This window comes from Lepidothrix coronata, unplaced genomic scaffold (assembly GCF_001604755.1).
Source record: "Lepidothrix coronata isolate B3197 unplaced genomic scaffold, Lepidothrix_coronata-1.0 Scaffold40, whole genome shotgun sequence".
In the NCBI taxonomy this organism is placed as follows: domain Eukaryota; kingdom Metazoa; phylum Chordata; class Aves; order Passeriformes; family Pipridae; genus Lepidothrix; species Lepidothrix coronata.
In genome coordinates, this window is record NW_016690220.1 from 2,362,766 (window position 1) to 2,387,898 (window position 25,133).

Consider the following 25,133-nt stretch of genomic DNA (forward strand, 5'->3'; position numbering starts at 1 on the left):
GTCATGTCAATGTCATTGCATGCAAACATCAAAAGACCGTTGTGTTTTCTCATTAGAAAAAGGAAAAGAACTGCCTGAGGGAGGATACAGACCCACATAGGCTTGCCTGTCATAATAGAGCAGACAGTTATAGAGACCTTTTAATAATATTTTCAAATTCTGTTTCAATCAACATTAACTGGAGTGAGAAACATCCTTTTGTATTGGCTTTTGGTAAAAATAAAATCAAGATCATTGATGCGATGAACCATTAAATAGTAGCATGACATACTGACATTTCATTTTAAACCATGTTTGTATTGTTTTAAGGTATGATGACTCTAGGTCCAACTGGTGCAGGAAAGACAAAATGCATTAATATTTTGATGAAAGCAATGACAGATTGCGGTGCTCCTCATAAAGAGATGAGAATGAACCCAAAGGCAATCACAGCTTCCCAGATGTTTGGCACCCTTGATGTCGCTACAAATGACTGGACAGATGGTATTTTCTCCACATTATGGAGAAAAACTTTAAAAGCAAAGAAGGTAATGGATATTGTATCATGATGTTAATAAAGTCGTTTAATACTGTTTCCATAAGGTCTCATTACCTGTCACTTATCGAGAGATCTTCCATTATTGAATCAAATGGGAATATGCAGTGTTAGTTTTGCTTTGTGTCTAATGAACTCAATGTTCACAAGAGTCAAAATTACATATATATGCCAGATAACACTAGGCTTCCCAAGCATTTGAGGTTCCAGAATTAATTTGGAAAAGATTTTAAGGGATATGCTTCCTTCTGTAAGCAGGTAGTCCTACCATTCAAACACAAAAGTAGAGTCTGTTCATGTTTTGATGTGAGGACAGGAAAGTTAATTTTCTCCTCTCTGGTTTTATGTCATTGCCACTATATTTCACTGGTTATATCAGAATGTAAGAGGCTTTTGTAAGAAATCAATATAGGCATTTCCCAATTCTCCTATCAAACCCGCAGATCATGTTTCATGGAATCATGATTATGCTCAGATCTTCTGAGAAGTCACTTAGTTCTCACTTGGAAAATGTGAAGCCTTACATGAAATACTCGTGTAACATCCCACAAGGACTCACTTTGTGCCTGTGTCTGTGAGTGCATTTTATGGGAAATGTTTTCATCCATCAAGATGGATGCTGGGCTGGCTGATGTACTTTTGTAGAAGAAAGGTACAACTTTGTGCTTAGTACAGTGCAAATCAGTTTTTCTCACTATTCTTTAATATCCTTTTTTTGTGTGACACAAGACAACAAAGGAACCACTGAACAAATGGTAAAAATTGCATTTTGTGCTGAGCACCAAATTATGACTCATTATGTATATCCAAGAGTACATTCTCTGATATTAAGTAAATGTGTATTTTTGGTCAATTCAGTAAAGCTGCATGTATGTGTCTCTCCTTTTTTTTTTTTTGAGGGTGAGCATATCTGGATAGTTTTGGATGGACCTGTTGATGCAATATGGATTGAAAATCTGAACTCTGTTCTGGATGATAATAAGACCCTTACTTTGGCCAATGGAGATCGTATTCCGATGTCCCCCAATTGCAAAATTATTTTTGAACCTCACAACATCGACAATGCTTCCCCTGCAACAGTTTCTCGTAACGGGATGGTCTTCATGAGTTCCTCAGTGTTGGACTGGAAACCTATTTTAAAGGCTTGGCTGCAAACGCTACCTGTTAGGTACTCTGATGTCCTATGGAATTGCTTTAATGCTGTATTTCAGGTACTGAATTAACAACTTTGGGGGAAAAAAATTGCATTTCTTATTCTTTATTTAATGAAGCATTGTTTCTTCCTAAGTGCTTTTTCAATTATTTCCATCTCTTTTTTTATGAAAAAAAAAAGAGAGAAGATAATCTCTAACGTTAATAAATGACTGAAACTAAAACAGATGAATAATTTGGATGTTTTGTTTTGTTGGCGTACTTCAGTTGGCAAAGAATTGTTAAACCTGTGATTATTTTATATTGCATATTGGCAAAACAGATATTCTCTTTGCTTGTAATTTTAATTCTTGTTAGAATACACAAAAGAAGTGTGTAAACTTGTTTGTTTTAAATATAAAGAAGTAAATTCAGAAAGAAATTGAGCTAGATTTACTCTGGTAGAACAGGAATGCATTTGGTCCTTTAGTTATTTTTAAAAGACATGCTATAGTTTGAATTAATCCGGGGTAGTGTGTATGTGCTGTTCTGTGCTGTTCCAAAGCTCAGCGTAGGTGACTATAGTTGTCTCTTATGATTTTGTTATCCATGTTTCTCTTCCAAAGGAAATTTTTGAAATGGCATCTCTTTGATACATTGTCTGACTAAATTGTGTTCAATCAGTAGATCCAAAGCAAGAATTCTGAATGTTTTTCCACCTCCATTTGGCTTTGGCTTACTGAATCATTAGAAAGTTTCATAATATTATGGATGGTTGCACTCAATAGTGGGTATAGAAGCATAATCTCAATAGTATACTTTTCCAATTACATTGAAATATTTATTTTTGCTTTGGAACTTTCTAAAGAAATAGTTATGTCTTTGCAATTCTGTCACTGTTCTTATCTTTTCTTATCTTCTGATTTCCTCAACATCTGCAAAGTAAATGCAACTGCCCATATACTTGTGTTTCCCATCAGCTTGCTCCTGCCAGTTTACTTGTGTAATTGGTGTTGGATTTCACAGGGTTTTCTCCTGTAATATTTTAAATATGCAGTTTTTAATGAACTTTGAGTGACATTTCAGAAATAAATCATGATAAAAGCAATGATTGATATAGGTTTGGAATGCCCTGAATGTTAACAAATGTCTTCTTACAAATATTTTTCATTTCAGTGCCCATTTACTTTAAAAACAATGTTTAACAAGCTATTCATTTTGTTCTATCTCCAAAACATAATGATATGACATAGTATTTACTGCAGTAGCAAGAAAAACAATTCTGATAATGAATTTTAAAATATGCTTCCAAAGTAATGTATATATAGGTCAATTTACTGCTTCTTTGCCACAATTCTATCTATATTTTATGCTACAACTTGCTCTGAAAACATAATAACAACATTTAAAATGCCCAAGCCTGAAGCAATAGCAATAAAGTCCAGAAAAATACGTATTTTATTAGATTGAGATATGAAAATGCAGTGAAATATGAAGTTACTTCAGTGCTGAAGGCTGTGTTTAGAACTATCAAAATGTAAATGAAAGCTGTCATGCTGGCAGTTTTCTTTCACTTTTAATGTGCTGTCTTTGCTTCTCAAATAATAGAAACAATAAAAGTGATTTTACAGATGAGAGTAACAATACTTTTGTGTTCACATGTATCTTTTTATAGTTATTATTTTCTCCTACGTAAAAAAAGATAAAATAAATTCAAACCATAAAAAATCATAAAATTTAAAAAGAAAATTTTTTAAATAGTGCATCAGCAGTGGTAGCCAAACCCCAAGTATAGACCTTGGTGAATTTAATGCTAGTATTAAGAAGAGAATGGGTGTAAATATCTTACAAATATCTGATTTTTTGAAGAAAATGAAGATTAGGCTATAGATGGAAATGGAGTAATCAAGGAGATTCAGTCTTTAAGTAGACATATAGGGACTTTTTGAAATCAATTTATATTCAACCAAAATAGATGTAAGACAATCGCTCTAGTAATTCCAATTTGCTTACAAGCAGCTCTCATTTTTTATGATAACCAAAACAGTATTTGTCACTGAAAGTCTTAATGTCAGATAAAATCATTGTTAATAAAGGTACAGCAAGGAGCAGTAATGGAGGAGGAAACTAATTAGAGAATAATAGTTGTGAATCAGTGGCAAGAATGTATTTTTCTTTTTATGTATGTTATAAATTGCATTGTAAGTCACCAGTTTTTATACATATATAAAAAAAAAAAGGTCAGGAGGTAGTCTGAAGACAAGGATAGATTAAAAATAACCCCAACCCAAAATACAAAAGACAAAACCCTCTACCCCAAACAACCCCCCAACCCAACCTTATTTTGATTTAAGATTATCTTAGAGTCCTTTTGTATTTCCACAGGATTTTTTTAAAATAGTGATTGAAGGGTTGGATTTTCACCCTCCTTTTCTTGTCAGCAACATTTCCTGTTTAGCAATACTTTCAAGTAAACTCCCCTGTAAAAATCTCTACTCTCTTACATTTAGAAGCTCTATTGCCACCTCCTTGTTTGTAAATGATGCTGCTACCTGTAAGCAACAGAATTGCTTTGCTAATGGAAGTAATTCTCTGAGACAGTTTCAAAGAACTGAAATAATTAAAATAATTACGTGGGTGGTGTTACTAAGTTTGTCTGTAAAGTGTTAAGCTCAAACCAGTGATGGATGCTATGTGAGTAACTTAAGTTTCAGCATGTCTACGTACTGTTTAAATGAAAAAAAGTCTAGTAGGAACTTAAGTTTCAGATGTGACTAATTCCTCCCTCCACATTAGATCTCACACTAATCCAATTTGTGTAAAGGCTGGTATTGCCCCTGGAGCATAAAAGTGAATATATAATCCAAAGAGTTTCTTAAATTTATTATTTTAATGCTGATGTTAAAATTAATGTTGCAAATATTAATAACTTTAGATTATTGGGTTTTTCTTGTGCTTGTCTAAACCCTTTGAGTATGTTGCTAGCATCGTGTCCTGAAGAGTGTTGTAGAGTCCACTGAGTTCCATAGCGATTGTACTCTGTGGAAAAGGATCTCCTTTTCATATGAGCTTTTAGCATCTGACTTCGTTTTTCAATCTCATTGTAAGGGATAGCAAATTCCTGATCCAAATTCTTCACAATTCGTGTGTATTTGTCACGATGCAATTCATTTTCCAGTCCCTCTGTCCCAACAATCCATGCAAATTTCTGTCTTGATCTTGCATCCTCTTTTCAGCCATGTATTGTTTTAAAAATTGTAGTAGTAATAACATACTAGCGTGTGTAGAACTGATTTTTTTTTTTTCATAAATTGAAACAATTAGAATTACCTCACTGGAATAAGAAACCTCACTGGAATCATAAGCACCATAAAACTAGTTCTGGTGAAAATTGGGCTCTTGACAGTACAGAATACTTTGATGCATGAAATATCTTTATTCTGTGTGTGTCAAATCAATTATTAAACAATTTATGGTGCCCTATGAGACATCTAGTCTATTTTACAGATGAAGAAGCTGAATCTCAGTGAGATTTAGGTCCAAATTCTAGAAGTCTTTAGACTTCAATTTCCCACACTGCTTGTGGGCACTCCCTTGTGGCACCCACAACCCCCACAGTTACTCAGCTGAGCACCCTATTGTACTCTTACGGAATTTTTGAGGGAAACCCACAAACAACATCAGACAGAGGGGGAAGCACTTTTGCTAGGCAACAAGAAATAACAAAAAAAGCAAGCTGATAGAGTGGTATCCCTGCCCATGGTGGGGTGCTGGAACTAGATGAGCTTTAAGGTCCATTACAAGCCAACCCATTCTATGATTCTGTGTATGCCCACATTCAGATTGTCTTTTTAGACCACTTATCCATGAGCCCTACTCTAGATTAAGATGCTTAAGAGAGTTTTTTATCACAATATATATATTTGTTACGTGTGTTACTTGGTATTCTAGTGGGATGGAACTCGGGAGGATGGGTAAAAATCTTGATTCAGTCTCTGTGCCAATAAATATCAGCATAGAGTCCTTAGAGAACTTTAGCGGCAAACATTAAACTGAAAATTGAAACAAAGCTGGTGAGTATGTGGTTAAACAGCTCAGTGATGTTTAAAAAATATCTAGGTAATTGTTTACATCTTTGGGTGATCAAAAGTCTTCGTTGTCTTAGCCTTCTCCCTTACAGGACATGACAGCTATTAATGGAATTCCTCCAAAATTATTGTCTCCCATATTTTCACTTCTCAGAATGAGCAGGCAGCATTGATTTCCAAAGATTATGAAGGCAAATGGAACCCATAAGGAGGGAATTATATTAAAGATTGTTAAATGAAGGTGCAAATAGGCTATAATTTATATCAGTCTGTATTAGGGATGGCAGTTGATATTATAAAACAATTCTGCACTGAAAATCTCAGATAGAACTTTACATCAATTTGAAACTTTGCTCAAGATGTTTCAGAACACTTGACAAAGGCAGGCATGGTAGCCATCACTAGGAAGAAACATGAGGAAAGTCAAGTTCCATTAAAATGAATTCCAAAATTCCCTTTGGATCCTGTCAGGATTCTACAGGAAAATGAGAGTATTGGTTTCAAGAGAGACATTATGATGCAGTCAGAACAGATCAGATAGACAGAAATTTATAGTGGTGAAGTTATGCATTGGATTCGATGATCCTTGTAGGTCCCTTCCAACTTGTCATCTTCTGTGATTCTGTGATTTTATATATATATATGTGTATATATATATATATATATACATATCATTACAGCAATTCTAGTACTTTTATCCTCCTACTACAAAAATGGCAATGGTAGATTAAAATCTCCAGTGGAGATCCCTGGTGTAACTGAAAAGCAGTCTTCAAGTTGTCGTCAGGAAATTCCTGTATGGATCTCATATGAATAGTTCTGACTGTGTTACTTTAAAGTTATTTTTCTAATATGTTATTGTTATTAAAAAATTCATGATCTAGGTCTGAATATTTATAATCCCAGAAATGAGGAAAAATATTATTTGGGATAAAGTTTAGAATATATTTAAAATTAAGAAATTGGTTTAATCTAAATATAAATCATACCATTGAAACTGGTAAACGAATTGTTGAATGATGTTTTTTTTCTTTCCAGGATGTGATGGATTTTGTTTTTTCTGCTGTGACACCAAAAATGTCGATTTTAGAATGCATGTACATCAAACAAGCTATTGACCTCCTACAGGTAGATACAGCATTCCGCTTTTCTTTCTCTGATTCTGTTATTTGTGCTGGGACATTGTTCAAGGAGGGCTGTAGTTACATATTGCATGTGCTTTGCAGGGTTTACTGTCTGACCGAGATGAGAAGCAGCTCAGTGAGAAACATCTTGCTCGCTTGTTCATTTTCGCTGTGATGTGGTCAGCCGGAGCTCTTTTGGAACCAGATGACAAGCTGAAAATGGAGCTGTTCCTACGGAAGCACTCTGCAGTGAAAGAACTACCAGCTGTGAATGAAGAAGAAACCATGTTCGAATTTGGTATCGATTCCTGTGGCCAGTGGGAGCACTGGTCAAAGAAGGTTTGTATGCTGCAACATGCTAAGCTTTCTAAATGAGTATACAAAATGTATTTGGTAAGAGGCGTGTTATTTTATTGTTTCAAACCCTACATAATTCGGTTAGGAAGATTAATCCTACCAAATGTTTGAGAGTTTCTTTTTTGAAATATGTTTTTCTTTTCTCCATAAGTATCTTAGGCAGAGAATAGAAACATGTATTTGAAATAGCTTTGGAAGTGAAACAGAAGTGATCTTAGCTTTGTCTACTGTCTATCGCCCTACTGTTAAAGAACTCCTAGCAACGAAAACATTTTATCATGTACTAGAGAATAGTGGAATGAAAATATCCTGTTAGTCTAAAACCCTTTTAGAAAAGCTGGGGAAGGCACTGATTGATTATAAATGGATGCTTGACTTTCAGGAAGAAAAGTTTTGCTAATGTAAATTTTATCAAGTACATTTGATTTTGTGTTCTGATGCAAAGTGATTCTTGGGCAGGTAGAAATTCTCAAAATTTATGCATTTCTTTCTTATGCAGGTCCCTGAATATATTTATCCTAAAGATTCAGTACCAGAATATACTTCCATTCTAGTTCCAAACGTAGACAGTGTCCGAACAGACTTTCTAATGCACACTATCATGAGGCAAGGAAAAGCTGTTCTGCTAATTGGGGAACAGGGAACCGCAAAAACAGTTATGATTAAGGTAGGTGGAATGGAAAAACATATGTAATATATTTGTATGTTAACATTGCAATAATTGACATTGGCATAAATGTTAAATTGAAATCTAAGAGTAGTTTGATTTGTCTTCAAATTACATACTAGCATTCTTACTGAGGCCTTTTGCCAGTACTCACATGGACTACAAGCAAAAAACCCTAAGTATCTACATTTTAATATAAAGGTTTCTTTTAAGCTTTGATAACTGTGGCCACAAGGTCATGTGATAAATGCTCTTTCATGTGCTTTCATTTCTTTTGAGAGGTCAAACTGGAGATTTTGCTAAGAAAATATTGATCCTTGGAAGATTTTTAATTTTCCTGTGCTTTGTCAGTGGTGCCAAATGTGAACTGATCTTTTGTACGCCTCTGTTGCAGTCTTTCTTCACAAACCAAACTGAAGAGAAAGAACTCCTTTACTCAGGGTGGTTTTCAGAGGGTAAATTTATTATTATCTGCTCTCTCAATTTCTTCACTGAAAATGTCATTATGTTCTTTAGAAAAAAAAAAACAGGATTATCATTAAATTAACAAATAAATGTTTCTGTATTATAAAATAGTGCAGGTTAAACATATGTTACTTACAAATATTAATGATTTACTACAGAAAAGTAATTGAAAGGCTGAACAAACTCACATGTCATACCAAACTTGGCATTCCTTACTCGAAAAAATGTGAGTGTAATAGTTTTCAGCATGGTGTCTCTGTTGTCCAGGGGAGTCTGTAGACTCTTTGATCAATAAGAGGTAGCTAAATAAAACTGATCTGCTGTTGGGACAGCTGAATTTGCCGTGCAGGCATCTGTACCTTCACTGGAGGATTCACAGAGGTCTTGAAATTGAAAATAGCTGAAAAACATTGGCCTAAACTGACCTTTGGCTTTCTTAAAATCTGGAGCCATTTTATGCCCTCCAGCCATGTGCTTTCTGAGCCCTGACATAAAGCAAGTTGTACCCATGCCAGCAGCCATTAATACTACTTTTTCAACTTGGCTGTCGATGCCAACATGCATGCCGGTGTAATGTCAACTTCTGTTCCTGGCACCAGCTGGAGAACTATTTTAGCAGAGTGAAGAGGCGGGGTCTGGGTGGTGGTCTTGATATTCCGCATGCTGGATTTTGTCCAGATACTGGCAACCTCCAGGCTTCAGCTGCCATTCCTGTCCCTAAAAATAATTGGAGCTGATTCTTGGGAGTTGCTTACTCTGAGTCTATGCTATAGAGCAAAGTATGTTCATTACACAAGAGAGCATAATGTCAGAAGACATTTGATCTCATTTAAGGTTAGGAGTGAGTGTTATCTGCATTCACAACTGTTCCCCTTCTGCTTTCACCTTCTGTAGAATTTTACTTTCCTACACCTTGTGGAAAAAAAATTTCCAGATTAAGCAGTGGGTTTCATGAGAAAGTAAAAGGATTTTAATATTGAATACTTCAAGTAGCAATCTGAATTAATCTGAATTAATCTTCAGTATGTTGCCAATATAAATAATAAAAAAGAACTTATAATGGAATGTTAATTTGTGATCTTTAATCTCTGTGTTATTAATTCACAAATTGCAAAAAAACAAAAATTTAATATGAATCTGATATAAGACAATTGAAAATTCTCTGATTGTTTAACTAACAAGAACAATCCCATTCGACAACCTCTTCTTTTTCAAAGATAGTTCTCGTTTATGCAATATTACAGTTGCCATGTAAACATTCTGAAATGCCATCATGAATAAAACAGATGCATGCTTTTTGAATATTTGAGAATTCCTAGTTGCAGTGGGTTGACCTTGCCCAGCTGCAACACCTCCACCCAGCTGCTGGTTCCCTCCCCTTCTTCAGCAGCACAGGGGATGAGGTAAGGACAGGGAGATCTCAACTCACCAATTACTGTCATGGGGAAAACATTTGACTTGGGAAATGCTTTTAAAATTTATTTCTAGTTAAAAATTGAATTGGACAGTGAAAATCAAAGAGAATACTAAAAACACCCTCTCCTAACCCCCCTCTTCTTCCCAGGGTCACCTTAACTCCTTCATCCCTTAATTCTCTACCTCCTCCCCACAGAGCAGTGCAGGGGGTGGGGAATGGGGGCTGCAGTCAGTACATAACAGCTCCACTCTGCCTCTCCTTTGTCCTCATATTGTTTCCTCCTCCAACATGGGGTCCCTTCCACGGGTTACAGTTCTTACCGGGGCTGAAGTTCTTCGTGTACTATTCCTGTGTGGGTACACAGGGTCACAAGTCCTGCCAGAAAACCTGCTCCAGCCTGGGCTTCTCTCTCCATGGGTCTGCAAGTCCTTCCAGGAGTTCCAGTGCAGGCTTCCCACAGGTCACAGCCTCCTTTGGGCATTCACCTGCTCCAGTGTAGGGTCCTCCATGGGCTGCAGTTTGATATCTGCTCCCCTGTGGACCTCCATGAGCTGCAGGGGGACAGCCTGCCTCCCCTTGGTCTGCACCACGGGCTGCAGGGAATCTCTGCTAGAGCAACTCCTGCCCTTCTATTCTCACCTTGGTATCTGCAGGGCTGCTTCTCTCTCTCAACTTCCAGGCAGCATTTTGCCCTTTCTTACACAGGCTGAGTGTCTCCAGTGGATCTGCTGGAGGTGGCTGGAACTGGCTGTGTCTGGCATGAGGAACCCTGTCCCCTTCTTGCAAGGGGCTGCCCCACAGCTCCCGCTTCCAACCCCTAGGCACCTGCACCTGGTACATCAGCTTTGTACAAATTGTTGGAGTGCCAAAGAGAGGTCTGAGCAGTGACCTGCACCGACCCTGTCGAGAGTACTCACCAAATACAGGACTGTTGCATATACATTGCATGTATAAACTGTCATTTGTGTGAGGTCTGAAGGGCACCTTTTCTTAAACTGCAATCACCATATCAACAAAATCAACAGTTTAACAATATTAATCAAAATATTTTGAGGGTGTTTGGCTGTATCTTCCTTTCTGTTGTCACAGGGAGTGTATGTTTCACTGGAGTTGTTCTTAGAGCACTTCATCAGCGATAGTATAGATTTATTTTTCTGAGGTACCAAAATGGGAATATTTCTAGCCAACCCTCTTATGCAGATGAGAATTTAAATGATATTCAACTTTGTCATCATTGCAGAAGAATCTTTAAAAAGAAACTATGTTGGAAATATGGAATTTTTAACACTATTTTTATGCCCCAAGAATTTTCCTAAACAAAATATTTCCTATATCCCTTGGTGTGACTCCAGGGTTACATATTTTTATTATGAAGCCTCATTAAATACAGAGAGTGGAGCTTTGTTGCTTTAGGGTATCCTCAGCAGCTATGGAAATTGTACATATTCATAAAATTCAAGGATCGTTTCCTTATTAAGAAAAGATAACTATCAGTAAATGTGATGTAAGTGGGTTCAATTTTAAACTACCATTTCTTTACGCTGCTTTTGTTGTAAGATATGTTACTGTAGTGTAAACATGAAAAAGGATCTGGTTTTTCACTTGTTCCTTCCAGTCTCCTATAATAGTTCATCACTAACAGCTTGAATTTAGAAAAAATCCTGACAATTGTTAATGCAAAGTTTATTTGCATCTTGAGTTGGCACATATCTACTTGTTGTAACACTTAGTGAAGTCTATTAAAAGCTTATAAATTTTAATACTTAGAAATTTTATGCAAAACATTAACTGACAGTTTGAATTTCAAGTTGCAGATGGTATATTTATCTGAAATAAACTGGGTTTTGAGATTTGGAAGTTAATAGCAGGACAGAGATTTTTGCAGGGCTGCTGTGCGTCTGCATCTCCTTTTGGCTGAATTCATCTGGATTTACTGGTGCACTTTAAATTGGTTTGTCTTACAGAATTTTACAAGCAAGTATGATCCTGATGTTCACTTGACCAAATGCCTAAACTTTTCTTCTGCAACTCTACCAAATATGTTCCAAAGGAGCATAGAAAGTTACGTAGATAAAAGAATGGGCACCACATACGGTCCTCCATCAGGGAAGAAAATGACTGTCTTTATTGATGACATCAACATGCCTGTGATTAATGAATGGGGTGATCAGGTAAAAGGAAAACATTTGAATATTGTTGGTCTTACCAGTTTTGCAGATGGAAGTACTGATCTGTGGGTTGCAAAAATGGGGCAGTTTACGGTAATGGTATCATGACGTGGACTAGACCAAGTATGTTTACTAAAAACAATTTCCCCAAGCCAGTTTTTGACAAGACTAATAAGCTATCATTCCCAAAAGATCAGGGACAGTGTCATGCCACAAGTGCAATCACTGTAGCTTTTAAGCCTTTTGGTATGGTTGCATGCAGAGCTAGTACAATTTCCAAACTAGCAGTCCTCAGAACCAGAGTGGAAAAGGAAGCATTTCCTTCTTTGATCTGCTCTGGACTGTAAATTGCAGTCACTATTATGTGAAATCTAAGCTGGTGATGGGTGTAGAGAACAAGACTTAGGAGGAGTGGCTGAGGAAATTAGGTTTGTTGAGCCTCGAGTAAAGAAGACTCAGTGGAGACATTATTGCTCTCTACAACTGCCTGAAAGAAGATTGTAGCCAGGTGGATGTTGATCTCTTCTCACAAGCAATAGGAAAAGGGAAAATGGCCTCAAGTTGCAGCAGGAGAGGTATAGATTGGATAAAAGGGAAAAATTTCTTCACCAAAGGGGTTGTCAAGTATTGGAACTGGATGCCCAGGGAAGTGGTGGAGTCACCATCCCTGGAAGTATTTGAAAGACAGGTGGATGTGGCGCTTAGGGACAAGGCTTAGTGGTGGGCTTGGCAATGGCGGGTTAATGGTTGGACTCGATGATCTCAAAGGTCCTTCCAACTTAAACAATTCTATGATCACAGTTGACATTCAAGACTAGCAAGCTGTCTTGAGGTATTGATACTTATAGACCTATACTCTGAAAATCTGAATTAAAAAAAAAAATTACTGCTGAGAAAAAGTAACTTTCCTGCTTCCAGTATAGCTCTGTAATCCTGCTCTCTCACTGCCTCTATACAAGTGAATGTGTGACTATACTTCATGCTAAATTAACCCTTCTTTGTCACTACATAAATGCCTGTGTCAATCTGAATATATGGTCTGGATTGAAAACTTAAAGTGCTGAATGTTCTTAAATTAAAATCATGCAAATCTAGGTGAATGTCTGACTTCATGTCCACAACTACTTATCACATGGCACTTACATGTGGCCAATCCACTGCATATGCTTGGTTGCCACATTGTGTATTGAGGACCCTGAAACACTTAACTCCTCCTTTTTTTTTTTTTTTTTTTTTGATATCTAGGTCACCAATGAGATTGTAAGACAACTGATGGAACAGGAAGGTTTCTACAGTTTGGAGAAACCAGGAGAATTCACGCATGTGATTGACATCCAGTTTGTAGCTGCTATGATTCACCCTGGGGGAGGTCGGAATGACATCCCGCAGCGCCTGAAACGCCAGTTCACCATCTACAACTGCACACTGCCTTCTAGTTCCTCTATTGATAAAATATTTCAAACAATAGCTGAAGGTTATTTCTGTGAACAACGTCATTTCCCTGCAGAAATATGTAAACTGGCTTCAGCATTAGTATCTACAAGTCGAAAAGTTTGGCAAATGACAAAAGGAAAGGTAAAATTACCTGTTATTATCTATTAAGGCCTTGAAACATCTGACCCAGGCCTTTTGAACTGTTGTTTGCATTCATACTTCATATTGTGAAGTTGTGACCAGTGTGTATAACTACTTACTGATGCCTCTGTTCTGAATTGGTTGCTCTCAGGACCTCCTTAGCTGACTAAAAACATAATCACATGCAGTGTCTTCTATAGCTAATATAAGAATCACATTATATATGTATAATATAGTAAGCATAGCTGATAGAAAGATTGAGAGATCTTGTGCCTGAGTAAACGTCAAGAGCACAAGGAACAAGAAACAAAAAATTAGATAGGAATCTTCTCTAAAGATGTTTGGGATTGTGACAAACTTTAAAGATCTGAATTAAAAAAAAAAAGTCAAATTTGGCAGAGAGGGGATCAGTTCAAAACAAATGAGATCTGGTACTTAGTAATTTCTAAATATTGTCTTTTTCCATTTCAAACAGATGTTAAAAATATTTAACTGCAATTCCTAAGCAAATTTTACTTTGAAATAGACAAAAAACCTATATGTGTAGAATGAAATTTGAAAATATTAAAATTACATCATAGAAATATGTGTCAAATTTGTTCTTCTAATGAGAAAAGTGGAGGAGAGTAGTAGAGAGATAGGGATTTGTTCAATGATATTTTCTAGACTTGAAAAGGTTGGTGAGAATTGCACAAACAACTCACTGTAGATATAAACTTGGCTTACAGGAAGAAATAGAGTCTTCTAGTGAAACTATTGGCTAGTCAATATTGATCAGTATATTCAACAGAAATACTGCTAGTTAACTTCCTAAAGAGAAAACCTCGCTTTTCCTAAGTTGTAAATTTCCCCCCAAATATTATTTTATCATTTTTCCTCTCTCTTTTATTTTGTTTTCTTTTCCTCATCTACTTTCCCTTTTCCTCATGAACCTTTTCTCACATGTTTTGGGAAGGGACAAAAGAGAGTAAGAGAAATGATCTGGAAGAAAGGACAGGAGCAACACCACAGGTTAAGCAGTGCTGACATTTTTACTGTGGCCTTCAATGCCATCATTAACTAACCTGTCTTGGCTACTCTTCAGTACATGTTTCTGGGACTTGGAGGATTCAAAGAAACTCAAATGAAATCTGTGTGAATGTAAAGAGCTGCTCATGGCTACGGTCATTTCTTCATTTTTACCATTGCCTCTTAAATGCCAAGCATGTATTTCTGCTTGGCAAGACTGAAGTTTGTGAAAATTTCCATACTCACTTAATACTAAGTAGGAAATATTTTTCTTTAGCAGTTATTTGAATACAGTTTGTGACATTATTTTGTAGATGTTACCAACTCCAGCTAAATTTCATTACATCTTCAATTTACGAGACCTCAGTCGTATTTGGCAAGGAATACTTACAGTTACTTCTGATGTCTGCCAGAGCATCAGTGTTTTGGTAGCCTTGTTCCAACATGAGTGCAGACGTGTTATTGCAGACAGATTCATCAGCCAAAATGATAAAGACTGGTTTGACGACACACTGGAAAAGGTAGGCAAATAGTGTTTCAGTATTTGCAACAGAAAGAGGCCGATGACATATTTCATGACTAAAGAAATCCTTAATGTATTTTTGTAGATTGTTTCTGTAGAGCATGGTCAAAATCTATTTGAAGATAAATGCACAGAATTATACTTTGTGGATTTCTTACGTGATGTCCCAGAGACTAACGGAGATGAACCTGATGATGTGGAGTTGAAGGCTCCAAAAATTTACGAGCCTATCCCATCTTTGGATTATTTGGCTGAAAGATTACAGATGTTCATGCAACAGTACAATGAAACTGTCAGAGGATCAAAGATGGATCTGGTATTTTTCAAGGTATTGCTGTTTGTAGTTATATTCATACCGGAAGTGCCTGATCTTTTGTACTTACTGATACATAGATCTTTTGTGTTTCTATCACATTACTTTGGAGATAGCTCAGAATGGCCAGCTTTGCATCCAGAGAGCCTTACAAATGAACTCTACAAAGCCATGCTGCCATCTCTAGCTGCCTACGCTCCCACAAATTATTCCATCTCTTTGCAGTTCCTCATCTTCTCTTCCTCATTCTTTGCATAATTCAAAGCACAACTAATTTGTTTGTACAGTGCACATTATGATTGTCATCTTGCTTTCCTGTAAGTTACCTCCTTCTCAAAGGTCTTGATGCACGATGCTTTCTTCAGCTTTAGACTGGGTGGTTTGGTAGGATTTTAGGACATTTCAGATTAATTCTTGCTCCAAGATAAATATAGCAGTTGAATAAGAAATGTAGATAATGTACTCGTATTTTACCTTTGTCAGCCTGTAAATAGCTCAGCTAGAAGGCTGGGGGAGTCCTTTCAACTTTTCCTTCTGTCCTCTAGGGGGCATGCCCTCAGCTCTGCCGACTACAGACAGCGCATATGACATTGCTTCATATAAGGACATTTCTTTTGGGCTAGGCTTGCTGCCCACTGAAGTCGGGGGGAAATCACCTGTTTATTTTGATAAGTACAGGGCTAAGTCTTTGGCATAGGCTCCAGAGAAGTCATGTAGCTGTTGAGAGGCAGTTACTTGGTGACATGCTTCTAGCTGATTATACATTTGTCATGGTATTATTTTTACATCTCTTCATCCCCTTTTCTCTCTATACATAGGATGCAATCATCCATTTGATTAAAATATCACGGATTATTCGAACTCCACAAGGAAATGTGTTGTTGGTGGGTGTGGGTGGATCTGGAAAACAGAGTCTGACCAGACTAGCATCATATATTGCTGGATATGAGAGCTTTCAGATTACTTTAACAAGGTAACACAGTGCAGTGTACATAGACATTTACTCCTTAATTTACCAGAGAAATAAATGGCTCACAATCAACTTAAAGAAATGCAAACCTCTCAAACAGTTAATCCCTCATTGTAAACTACATTTTTGATCAAAAGTGTCTGTGCAAATGCACAATCTGTAGATGAGAGATCCTGGCTCTTTGTTTTTCTGACTTTATGCTATTGACAAAAAGTATGCCTTTCCTTGGGCGTTTGAGTCTGCAATGCACCTCTGTAATATCCCAATAAAATATAATTTTGCACTAGAAATAACATGGAATAATATTCTGGTATATGCTGCATTATAGGCAAATGCTGATGGGCCAGGGGAAATAGTAATTTTTTCTATAGATCCTTATGTAGCCAGACTGTGTTATTACAACTGCTATCAATGTCTTTATATTTTGTAGTGCTGAAATTTAGTAATTAATAGAAATTTGAAAGGATGGGGAGCAACAACTGTCTTCCTTCTGCTTCTCTTTTGACATAGGGTTTAATGTGGTAAGCAATAAGGACCAGCAGAGTGTATTTCACTTTGCAAACTATTTAACATGCTGAGAAATATTCCTTAGAGACGTATATCAGGTCTGTGAAAAATGATATGAGGTTTCTGGTGAAAGGAAAGAGAAAGAAAGATGTATCACAATCTCTTCCTGTGTCCCAGAAGCAGAAGGAAGGAACAAAGGGAACGAAATAAGGAGGGAAATAAAATAATGAAGAGTCACAGAAGAGAGTCTCTAGACTTGCAAGATTCAAAATGCATTAATAAGGCAAATATATATTTCAGTCACTTAGGAAAGGTTCATTTGCTGAAGCTAACTGGAGGCAACCTAAAAGCAGGTAGCTGAAAGTGTGTATTTAACAAGCAGATGGTCAGCTTTTGTAACTTGCCACAAGAGGCTGTGAACACAATATCAGCAGATTTAATTGGACAGTGAGAAGACAAGATGGACATACTTTTTAGTATTCTTCGTACAATGGCAATGAATATGGAGAGGGGAAGAATGGAATGAGCAGTGAAAAGTGGATGCTGGCTCATGTTTTCTCTCTAAGTATCATTTCACATTGCTGATGTTAAGATTATTGAATTAGACTGCTGTTCTGACTTGGTAGAGAAATTCTTATCTTCTTACTAGAATACCACAAATCACTGTAAAAACTGTAGCTGACATATGCAAACTGAAGAGCAAGACTGTTTTACAAGCTCTGCAGTGCTTGCATTAGGGGTATTTATAGAGCAGAGGTAAAATGGAGCTGGAAGAGAACTGGGACATTTTCTGTATGGCGTGTTGAATATAAAAAAAGAGGCTGTCAAATAGTGAAGAATGGGTCATGCATATATTGCAAGAATTACTAAGGACTTTGAAGAGATTCTTGGCAATAAGAGACTGGTTTCAAAGCAAAGAGGTTCCTAATTTCAGCTTTAATTAGCTAAGGACAAAGTCTGCCATTTTATTAACCTTACTGTGCTTCATTTTATATTGAAATCCATGGTTGAATTTGTGTGGACTTCATCTGAATCTTACCTGTGTGTACCAGCCATAAGAGGCATAATGACAGAACCAATCATGGTCTCCATTTGCAGCAGAGTTGATCAGCCCAAGTGATAATGTTCAAATACCATTTCTGGGGCTTGATTTTAGTTAAACCATAAATACAGTAAAAAACACAATAAACCCCTCAGTTTTTTTTTCTCTTGTCTCTTAATGATTTCCTTTAACTTGCTCTCAGTATCTTTAAAAGATAATCCAGTTGTATTTACGTAATGGTTACAGGTATCAAAACCTACTTGACAATTTCATCCAGCTGTATTAACCTACATTTCCAATAAAGAATTTACATCTGCAAATGTGGGAATGCAAAGTAGCATTATAATTAACTTAAACATAGTATTGCTCTCACCATCATTTTTTCCAGTGCATTATTTTGTTGATTTCACCTCCTTTCTCATGATTTACGTTACTGAGCATTCACTTTGAGAATTGTTTAAGAAAAAAACCTAAAAAACGTAACCAAGAGATATGGTATTAATTTTTTTTCTATAATTTTTTTTCCTTGCCTTAAGGAAGCTATTCCAGAGGATAGATATCTCCTAAAAATGGTCTGTAATTCTTGTTCTCTCCTTCTTTAATAATTTTGTGTTCCAGAACATATGCCACCAACAACCTTTTGGATGATCTGAAAATCTTGTACCGTACTGCTGGGCAAAAAGGAAAGGGTGTTGTCTTTATATTCACAGACAACGAAGTCAGAGACGAATCTTTTCTTGAGTACATGAACAATGTTTTGGCTTCAGGTGAAGTCTCAAATCTTTTTGCACGAGATGAAATAGGTGAAATCACACAAGACCTGATACCAGCAATGAAGAAGGAGTACCCAAGGCGTAGTCCCACTGGTGAAAATCTTTATAATTACTTTCTTGCTCGAGTTCGGAATAACCTGCATGTGGTTCTTTGTTTTTCTCCTGTTGGGGAAAAATTCAGAACTCGTGCACTCAAATTTCCAGGTCTGATTTCAGGCTGTACCATGGACTGGTTCCAGCGCTGGCCTAAAGATGCTCTTGTGGCAGTTGCGCAGCATTTTTTAGCTTCCTACCATATTGAGTGTACAGAGGAAGTGAAACAGAGTGTTGTTAACACCATGGGAACAATTCAAGATATTGTAGCTGAAAAGTGTGTTGAATATTTTGAACGATATAGGCGACGAACGTTTGTGACACCAAAATCTTACCTGTCCTTCATTGGAGGCTACAAAACTATTTACAAAGAAAGGTTTGCCAGTGTTGGATGCTTGTCTGAACGCATGAGAACAGGTACTGTAAAATCGATTTGATTTTTGTTTCTTTCTTTGTTTTTAAAAGGGTGAGAAGAATCTGAATAAAAGAACCTAAAAGTGCGGACTTAAACTGTGAGCTCGCTTTCATTTGGAAGCAGACTCATGTTTTCAGCTGTGTTGTGTGTGATTACAAAATATGCAGAGGTCTTGTTTCAGTGAATTTTATGAATGTTCAGATTATTAGTTAGCAGTTGAAATACCTGCATGTATGCATGTGAAGGAACTACTGAGATCCTAGTTTTCACATTTAAGCATGCTAAAAGTAAATCTGAGAGAAGGTAAGTAAATACTCATATTCACTCTCTCTGAAGAATCTTTTGAAGAAAAGAAAAATAAAATATTACCCCTGCTTAATTTTGGTGTTCAACAAATGAGACCACTCACTGGTGTTTCTAAATAGAAATCTGAGTGACTTGTTTTGAATATCCCCACTGCTTCACTGTTTATCTCTCAATAAGTCTTCCTGTTGCTAAAATGGAATTTGTCCACCACAGGTCTTGCAAAACTGATGGAAGCTGAGGTTTCAGTAAATCAACTCTCTGAAGAGTTGGCTATGAAGGAGAAAGATTTGGCTGTAGCTTCAAAAAAAGCTGATGAAGTTTTATTAGAAGTAACTATGAAAGCCCATGCTGCCGAAAAAGTGAAAATGCAGGTGCAAAAAGTAAAAGACAAGGCTCAGGCTATTGTGGATGACATTGCCATTGATAAAGCAGCAGCAGAAGAGAAGCTTGAAGCTGCAAGACCTGCACTGGAAGAAGCCGAGGCAGCCCTGCAGGTCAGAATCAAATATATTCTGAACATGCATGTGGTTAATGATTATTATTTGTAGTAACATGGCTCATGCTTCTGACTTGGGGGGGAAAAAAGATTGAAAGAACTAGCACTGGCCTGTAAAACCTTGTAGAAAAACACCCTGAAAACTGAAGAGGTAAAGAGGTAAGATGGACAGTACTCTACTGTTGGGTTATAAAGCAGTTATTGAGTGGTACTATCTTTAAGGACTTTCTGTGGAAGTGTGTCTGAGTGACCTGCAAAGCTGCGATAATTGCATTACATATACAGTCCTCCAAGAAAAACATCATTCTTTGCAATTGAGTTAATGCTTAAATAAATGAACTATTTTCTTCTATGATTTTTCAGACAATAAAACCTTCTGACATTGCAACTGTTCGCAAACTGGGTAAACCTCCTCACTTGATAATGCGGATTATGGATTGTGTGCTACTTTTATTCCAAAGAAAAATAGATGCAGTAACACTAGATAAAGAACGCCCAGGTGTAAAGCCATCATGGACTGAGGCTCAGAAGCTAATGAATAATTCAGGATTTCTTAACATGTTGCTTACTTTTCAGAAGGTAAGAAGTTAATAGGGGCACTACTGCTCCTATAACTATCTTCAGAGTTCACATGAAAGTGCCTTCTACCATAAAGGTAGTTTGAAACAGATGAGGCTTTCATGTACCTATAGTTTTAGATATCTCTGTGACTCCATTCCTGTTCATTTTCAGGGTTCATTATTTCAACAATTTTCTCCTGGGCCACACAGTTTTGATTGCAGACAGAAGTATCCCAAGCAATAGACCAAATCTTGAGAACCTTTGTGTTATATTTATTCAGTCAATTCTTGCTTCTAAGTAAGAATTTGCCTTGGAAGGGACCACTCTTGATTTTTCAAATGGCTCACCTTCTCCAGCATTACCAGGCCTGTTTGCCTATAAGGCACTCTAGAACTCTGTCTCCACTTTGGTAGGGAGGTAACAGGAAATACAGAAGAAAATGAGCATCCTGTCAGGAAAAATACTGGCATATTTGGGAACTTCTGGGGTTCTTTCACTTGAAAAGTAGCAAAATGAAGAATGATCTGAGAAGCTTAATATCAACAGTAAGAAAAATAAAAGCAAATACAAGTTTTTATTTCTGCCAGGTCCTTTTTTATAACAAGATTCACCAAACTGTGAGACAAGGAAAATTTCTCTGTAAGAAAAAAAAAAATGATGTCACAGGTAGCTGGACCAGGTTTCAGCAAAACCTGGGTTTTGTGCAATGTTGCAGAACATACTCTTTCATTTGTACACTGATTTTTTTAAAATCTATTTCAGCTGTGCGTTTTACTGACCTGTTTTTTAAGCTGCTGTAGTGTTTTTATTGTAAAGATCATTCTCACTATCCCCAAGAGCCAATTCTCTCAGGGAGCCATATTTTTGCGGCACCATGTGGAAACTTGCACTGCCTCTGTAGACAGTTTTCTTCCTGGACCTGTCAATCTGGTCACTTTTCAAAGTGCTATTTTCACTAAACAGAAATAGGAAATGAGTTTAAAGATAGCAGGGACTAATTATGCACTCCTTACTCAAGCTTCTCTCTAATGAGGCTTCCAGTTTTGGGACTTATTAATAGTGTATGTATTCCTACTGGTAGTTTGCAACACATTTAACTTTACTCAGAGGAGTCAGAACAAATTCTGTGGGACCAAGTTCTTGCAAGTAGTGATGCTGATGAACGTGGTGTAGAATACTAGACTACTTCTATCCCTGATGGGGTACTTGTCATCCTGTCCTTCTGTGTCATTTCTCTTTTCTGAGTATATATGACAAGAAAGCTCATTATGTTTGGAGTTCTGAGTAGACGACGCTGCTTATTTGTTTGTGAGATTTTTGTTATTTCATAATTTTTTACGCATTGAAAATTAGTGGATGAAGTAGTTCTTTGGGTTTAAAATTCATTACTTAGAAGGAAAAGTGTGACATTTTCCAAGCTTTTGAACAGAAATTTAGGCCATTGCTGATTGGTCTTTCCTCCACCTTTGCCAGCTTGCTAGCTCATAATTTTGAGTAGGAGAAAAAAAAAAAAGGCAAAATGTTTGTCCAGCACCATTATACATTTTAGTAAATGATCATAGCGAAAATGTCACCATGGCTGATCTTGGGAAGGATATAGTGAATGTCTTTGTTAGTAGAGTAGCTAGAGATCAGACAAGGCAGCCCTTTCTACTATGCAGAAAACAGGAAAAGGGTAAATTGCTTGACAGTATGAATGGTAGTTGATTTTCAGATGCATTAAAAGAAAGGCATTAATACATTGCCAAAAAAAAAAAAAAAAGGAAGATTCTTAACACCTCTATTGTTAAGCAACCATTGTTACCCTGTATAAGCCCTTCTACTCTCTACATTGCTGAAGGAGATGAATTCCATTTTCTTCTGACACATAATTACAAAGTAACCACCATCATCACAGATCTGGCTTTTCATGTTCTCAACAGATTGTGAAAGGGGGATAAAAGCTGATATTAGAATAACAGCTGAAAGAAATCTCTTTTAAGGTTAAGGAAAAGGATTAGCCTCAGTGAAGTGAAGTCAGTGCCTTGCAGTTTCATCTTTTTCGTTCCCAAAGCTACGTTTGACTCCCTTAGCCGTGTTCACATCAGTGCCTGTCTGATGCCATGGTAAGCTTGTTCCTGGAACTAGACTAGAAATAAATTAATCAGTAGTTTGCTGACTTACGTTTCTGTCATTATGGTATTATGATATGCTATTAAGGTAGCTTCCAAACTAGGTCACTGAGCACTGGTGATTGGTATTAAAGATGGAGCAAGAACATCTGGTTGAGAGGGAAGAGAAAGAAGGTACAGTGTTGTAGCAACAGTAACTTAGATCACCTTAAATTGTCATGGAACTATGGGTACAAGTAATGTCTGTAAATCTTATCGGTCAAATAGAGATATTAAATGGCAACTCAAGTCCATCTGTTGCAATGGAAGTGGTACTTATTTTCACAAGTTCACAGAAAACTACTAATCTGTCCTTTATAAGAGTGAAAGACAACAGTGTCATTCTGTTAATTTATTCTGTAAGCTGATAGCCTTATGACTTTAAAAATAAAAATGTTTCTGTGAAGCAGACCTAATTGTAAAATCCATTTGAAAAAATAATTTTTCTTTTCCATTGACTAGGACTCAATTACAGGAGAAACTGTGGAGCTTTTAGAGCCTTATTTGGATATGGAGGATTATAATCTTGAGACTGCTAAAAAAGTGTGTGGAAATGTAGCAGGTCTTTGCTCATGGACACAAGCAATGGCTTACTTCTATGGTATTAATAAAGAAGTTCTTCCTCTTAAGGTATTTCTTGTTGCTCATTTTATTTTTTTTTTTGAGGGATAAATACAGTTGAGTGGAAAAAAGGTTGTATTATTTTGGCTAAAAAAGATCATGAGTTACAAGAGATTCTTGTTTCTTCACACCTGGTTACGAAGTCAAGTATACACAGCTTAAGTATGTCCAGCCAACTTTTTCCTCTTACACAGCTACCCTCTGGTACATTTGTTACTTGTGTGAACACAGTCGTTTTTCAATGGGTTCTTTATAGAGCCTGGCTAGCTGTAAGTGGGAGATAACAATACCCTCTCTGCTCTGGACTTGGTGCCAGGCACTCTGGCTTCAAGAAAACTCCTCAGTCCTACTGGCCTGGGAAGAAGCCTACTCACTGTGGTCATGGTAGAATCTGGGAGAGGAGAGACCATTCTTGGCACAGAACTATTCTTTGGTGAATTTAGCTGGAATTCATCTCTCTAAAAAAATTTTGGAGTTTTGAACTACGACATTCAAGAGTACATAGATAATAAAGTAAGTAGTCACTGGGCATAGAATTCTGTTGTAACACTGAATTACAGTAAAAGGGATCAGCTACTGCTATCTGCGTTCCTACAGATAGCTTTATTGTCTTGGAAATGTTTCATTTATGAGCATAATGAAAAAAAGGGCTTTGAATATTTATATAATGATTTATAATCATTGCTTCTACAGGGATTTTTATGGCTCTTTTCTGAAGAAATACATTCAATCAGTTATGCTTCTGCTGTACTTACGTTCAGTTTCTTATTGAATAAGCCACTGTATCAATGGTATATTCAAAACTCTTGGCATAATCTTTTAGTATACCTAGACACATCTGATTCAAATTCGTTAAAAGCATATTTTTTTATTCAAGTAACTGATAGAGAAGGCTATATTTCTGTGGTATATGAGTAGCTGTTCCCTTTTCAAATAATGGGATGTTCACTAATGAAAACAGAATTTGAAATCTTGCTATTGAGAGCTATAAAAGAGAGCAAGACCTAGGGAAATAGTAACTTTGTATGCAAATACAACTCTGAAAGCTGAAAAAGTGCTCTTGTGGTTTTTATTGGAATATATATGACTTTAGGACTGCATATAAATTTAACTTCGTGTTCAAGTATTTGCATTCTTGTCACACTGTAGCTGATAAAAACCGAAACATACATATCCTGGAAAAGTGGTGCCTATTGTCAGGTATAGAAACAGTCACAAATATTTTAAAAACTGAAGATGATAGAGGGAGGGAGAAGGTGTTTGAAGTATGCAGGAGATTATTACAGGAAGCAGTGGAGTGATGCTAAGAAAATAATTGAAAGTAAATGTACAATTAAACTGCATAAAGTATTGGCACAGGGTGATTCACCCAGGTTTACTGAATGAATTAATCAAGCTGCTTTATCCTAATGGCTGTTCCAGGTTATAAATCCCCTTCAACACCTGCGAAATCGAACCAATATATTTTTAAATTGCATCTTCGGTGAGACTCAGTGCCTTGTTTGCCTTAAATATGACAACTTGTAAAATCTAATTGATAGTGACTTATATTTCAGTAAATATCGTGTGCAAAAATTAACTCACTTCTAGGAATGGATAGTGAGATTCTTTAGATATGTGGCCTGAAGCCCAAGGGTCATTAGCTAGAGTCAAACACAGAAAGTATAACCAAATGCTGCCTACAATACAATGCTTTATAGTTGTTTATCATACAGTGGTCACTGTGTGTGTGTGATTATCCCATAAACCTTCATCACGAAGGTGAGCCTCTCTAGCTTGCTACCAAATAAAACACCTGCTGGATTAACCTGAGAATCTTGAGACAGCA

General features: G+C 36.7%; 1 protein-coding gene across 1 annotated transcript in view; it reads left to right on the top strand.

The window, feature by feature from the left end:
* The window catches only part of LOC108496486 (dynein heavy chain 5, axonemal-like), a 147,086-nt gene that overhangs the window by 61,131 nt on the left and 60,822 nt on the right, over nucleotides 1-25,133 (top strand). Inside the window, exons 42-55 of the mRNA XM_017813239.1 lie at nucleotides 310-527; nucleotides 1,435-1,746; nucleotides 6,793-6,882; nucleotides 6,981-7,217; nucleotides 7,735-7,902; nucleotides 11,749-11,955; nucleotides 13,198-13,527; nucleotides 14,850-15,056; nucleotides 15,144-15,386; nucleotides 16,190-16,344; nucleotides 18,509-19,173; nucleotides 19,691-19,971; nucleotides 20,337-20,552; nucleotides 23,147-23,314. Coding sequence (XP_017668728.1) covers nucleotides 310-527; nucleotides 1,435-1,746; nucleotides 6,793-6,882; nucleotides 6,981-7,217; nucleotides 7,735-7,902; nucleotides 11,749-11,955; nucleotides 13,198-13,527; nucleotides 14,850-15,056; nucleotides 15,144-15,386; nucleotides 16,190-16,344; nucleotides 18,509-19,173; nucleotides 19,691-19,971; nucleotides 20,337-20,552; nucleotides 23,147-23,314 — 3,497 coding nt within the window. The remainder of the gene's footprint in view (nucleotides 1-309; nucleotides 528-1,434; nucleotides 1,747-6,792; nucleotides 6,883-6,980; nucleotides 7,218-7,734; nucleotides 7,903-11,748; nucleotides 11,956-13,197; nucleotides 13,528-14,849; nucleotides 15,057-15,143; nucleotides 15,387-16,189; nucleotides 16,345-18,508; nucleotides 19,174-19,690; nucleotides 19,972-20,336; nucleotides 20,553-23,146; nucleotides 23,315-25,133) is intronic.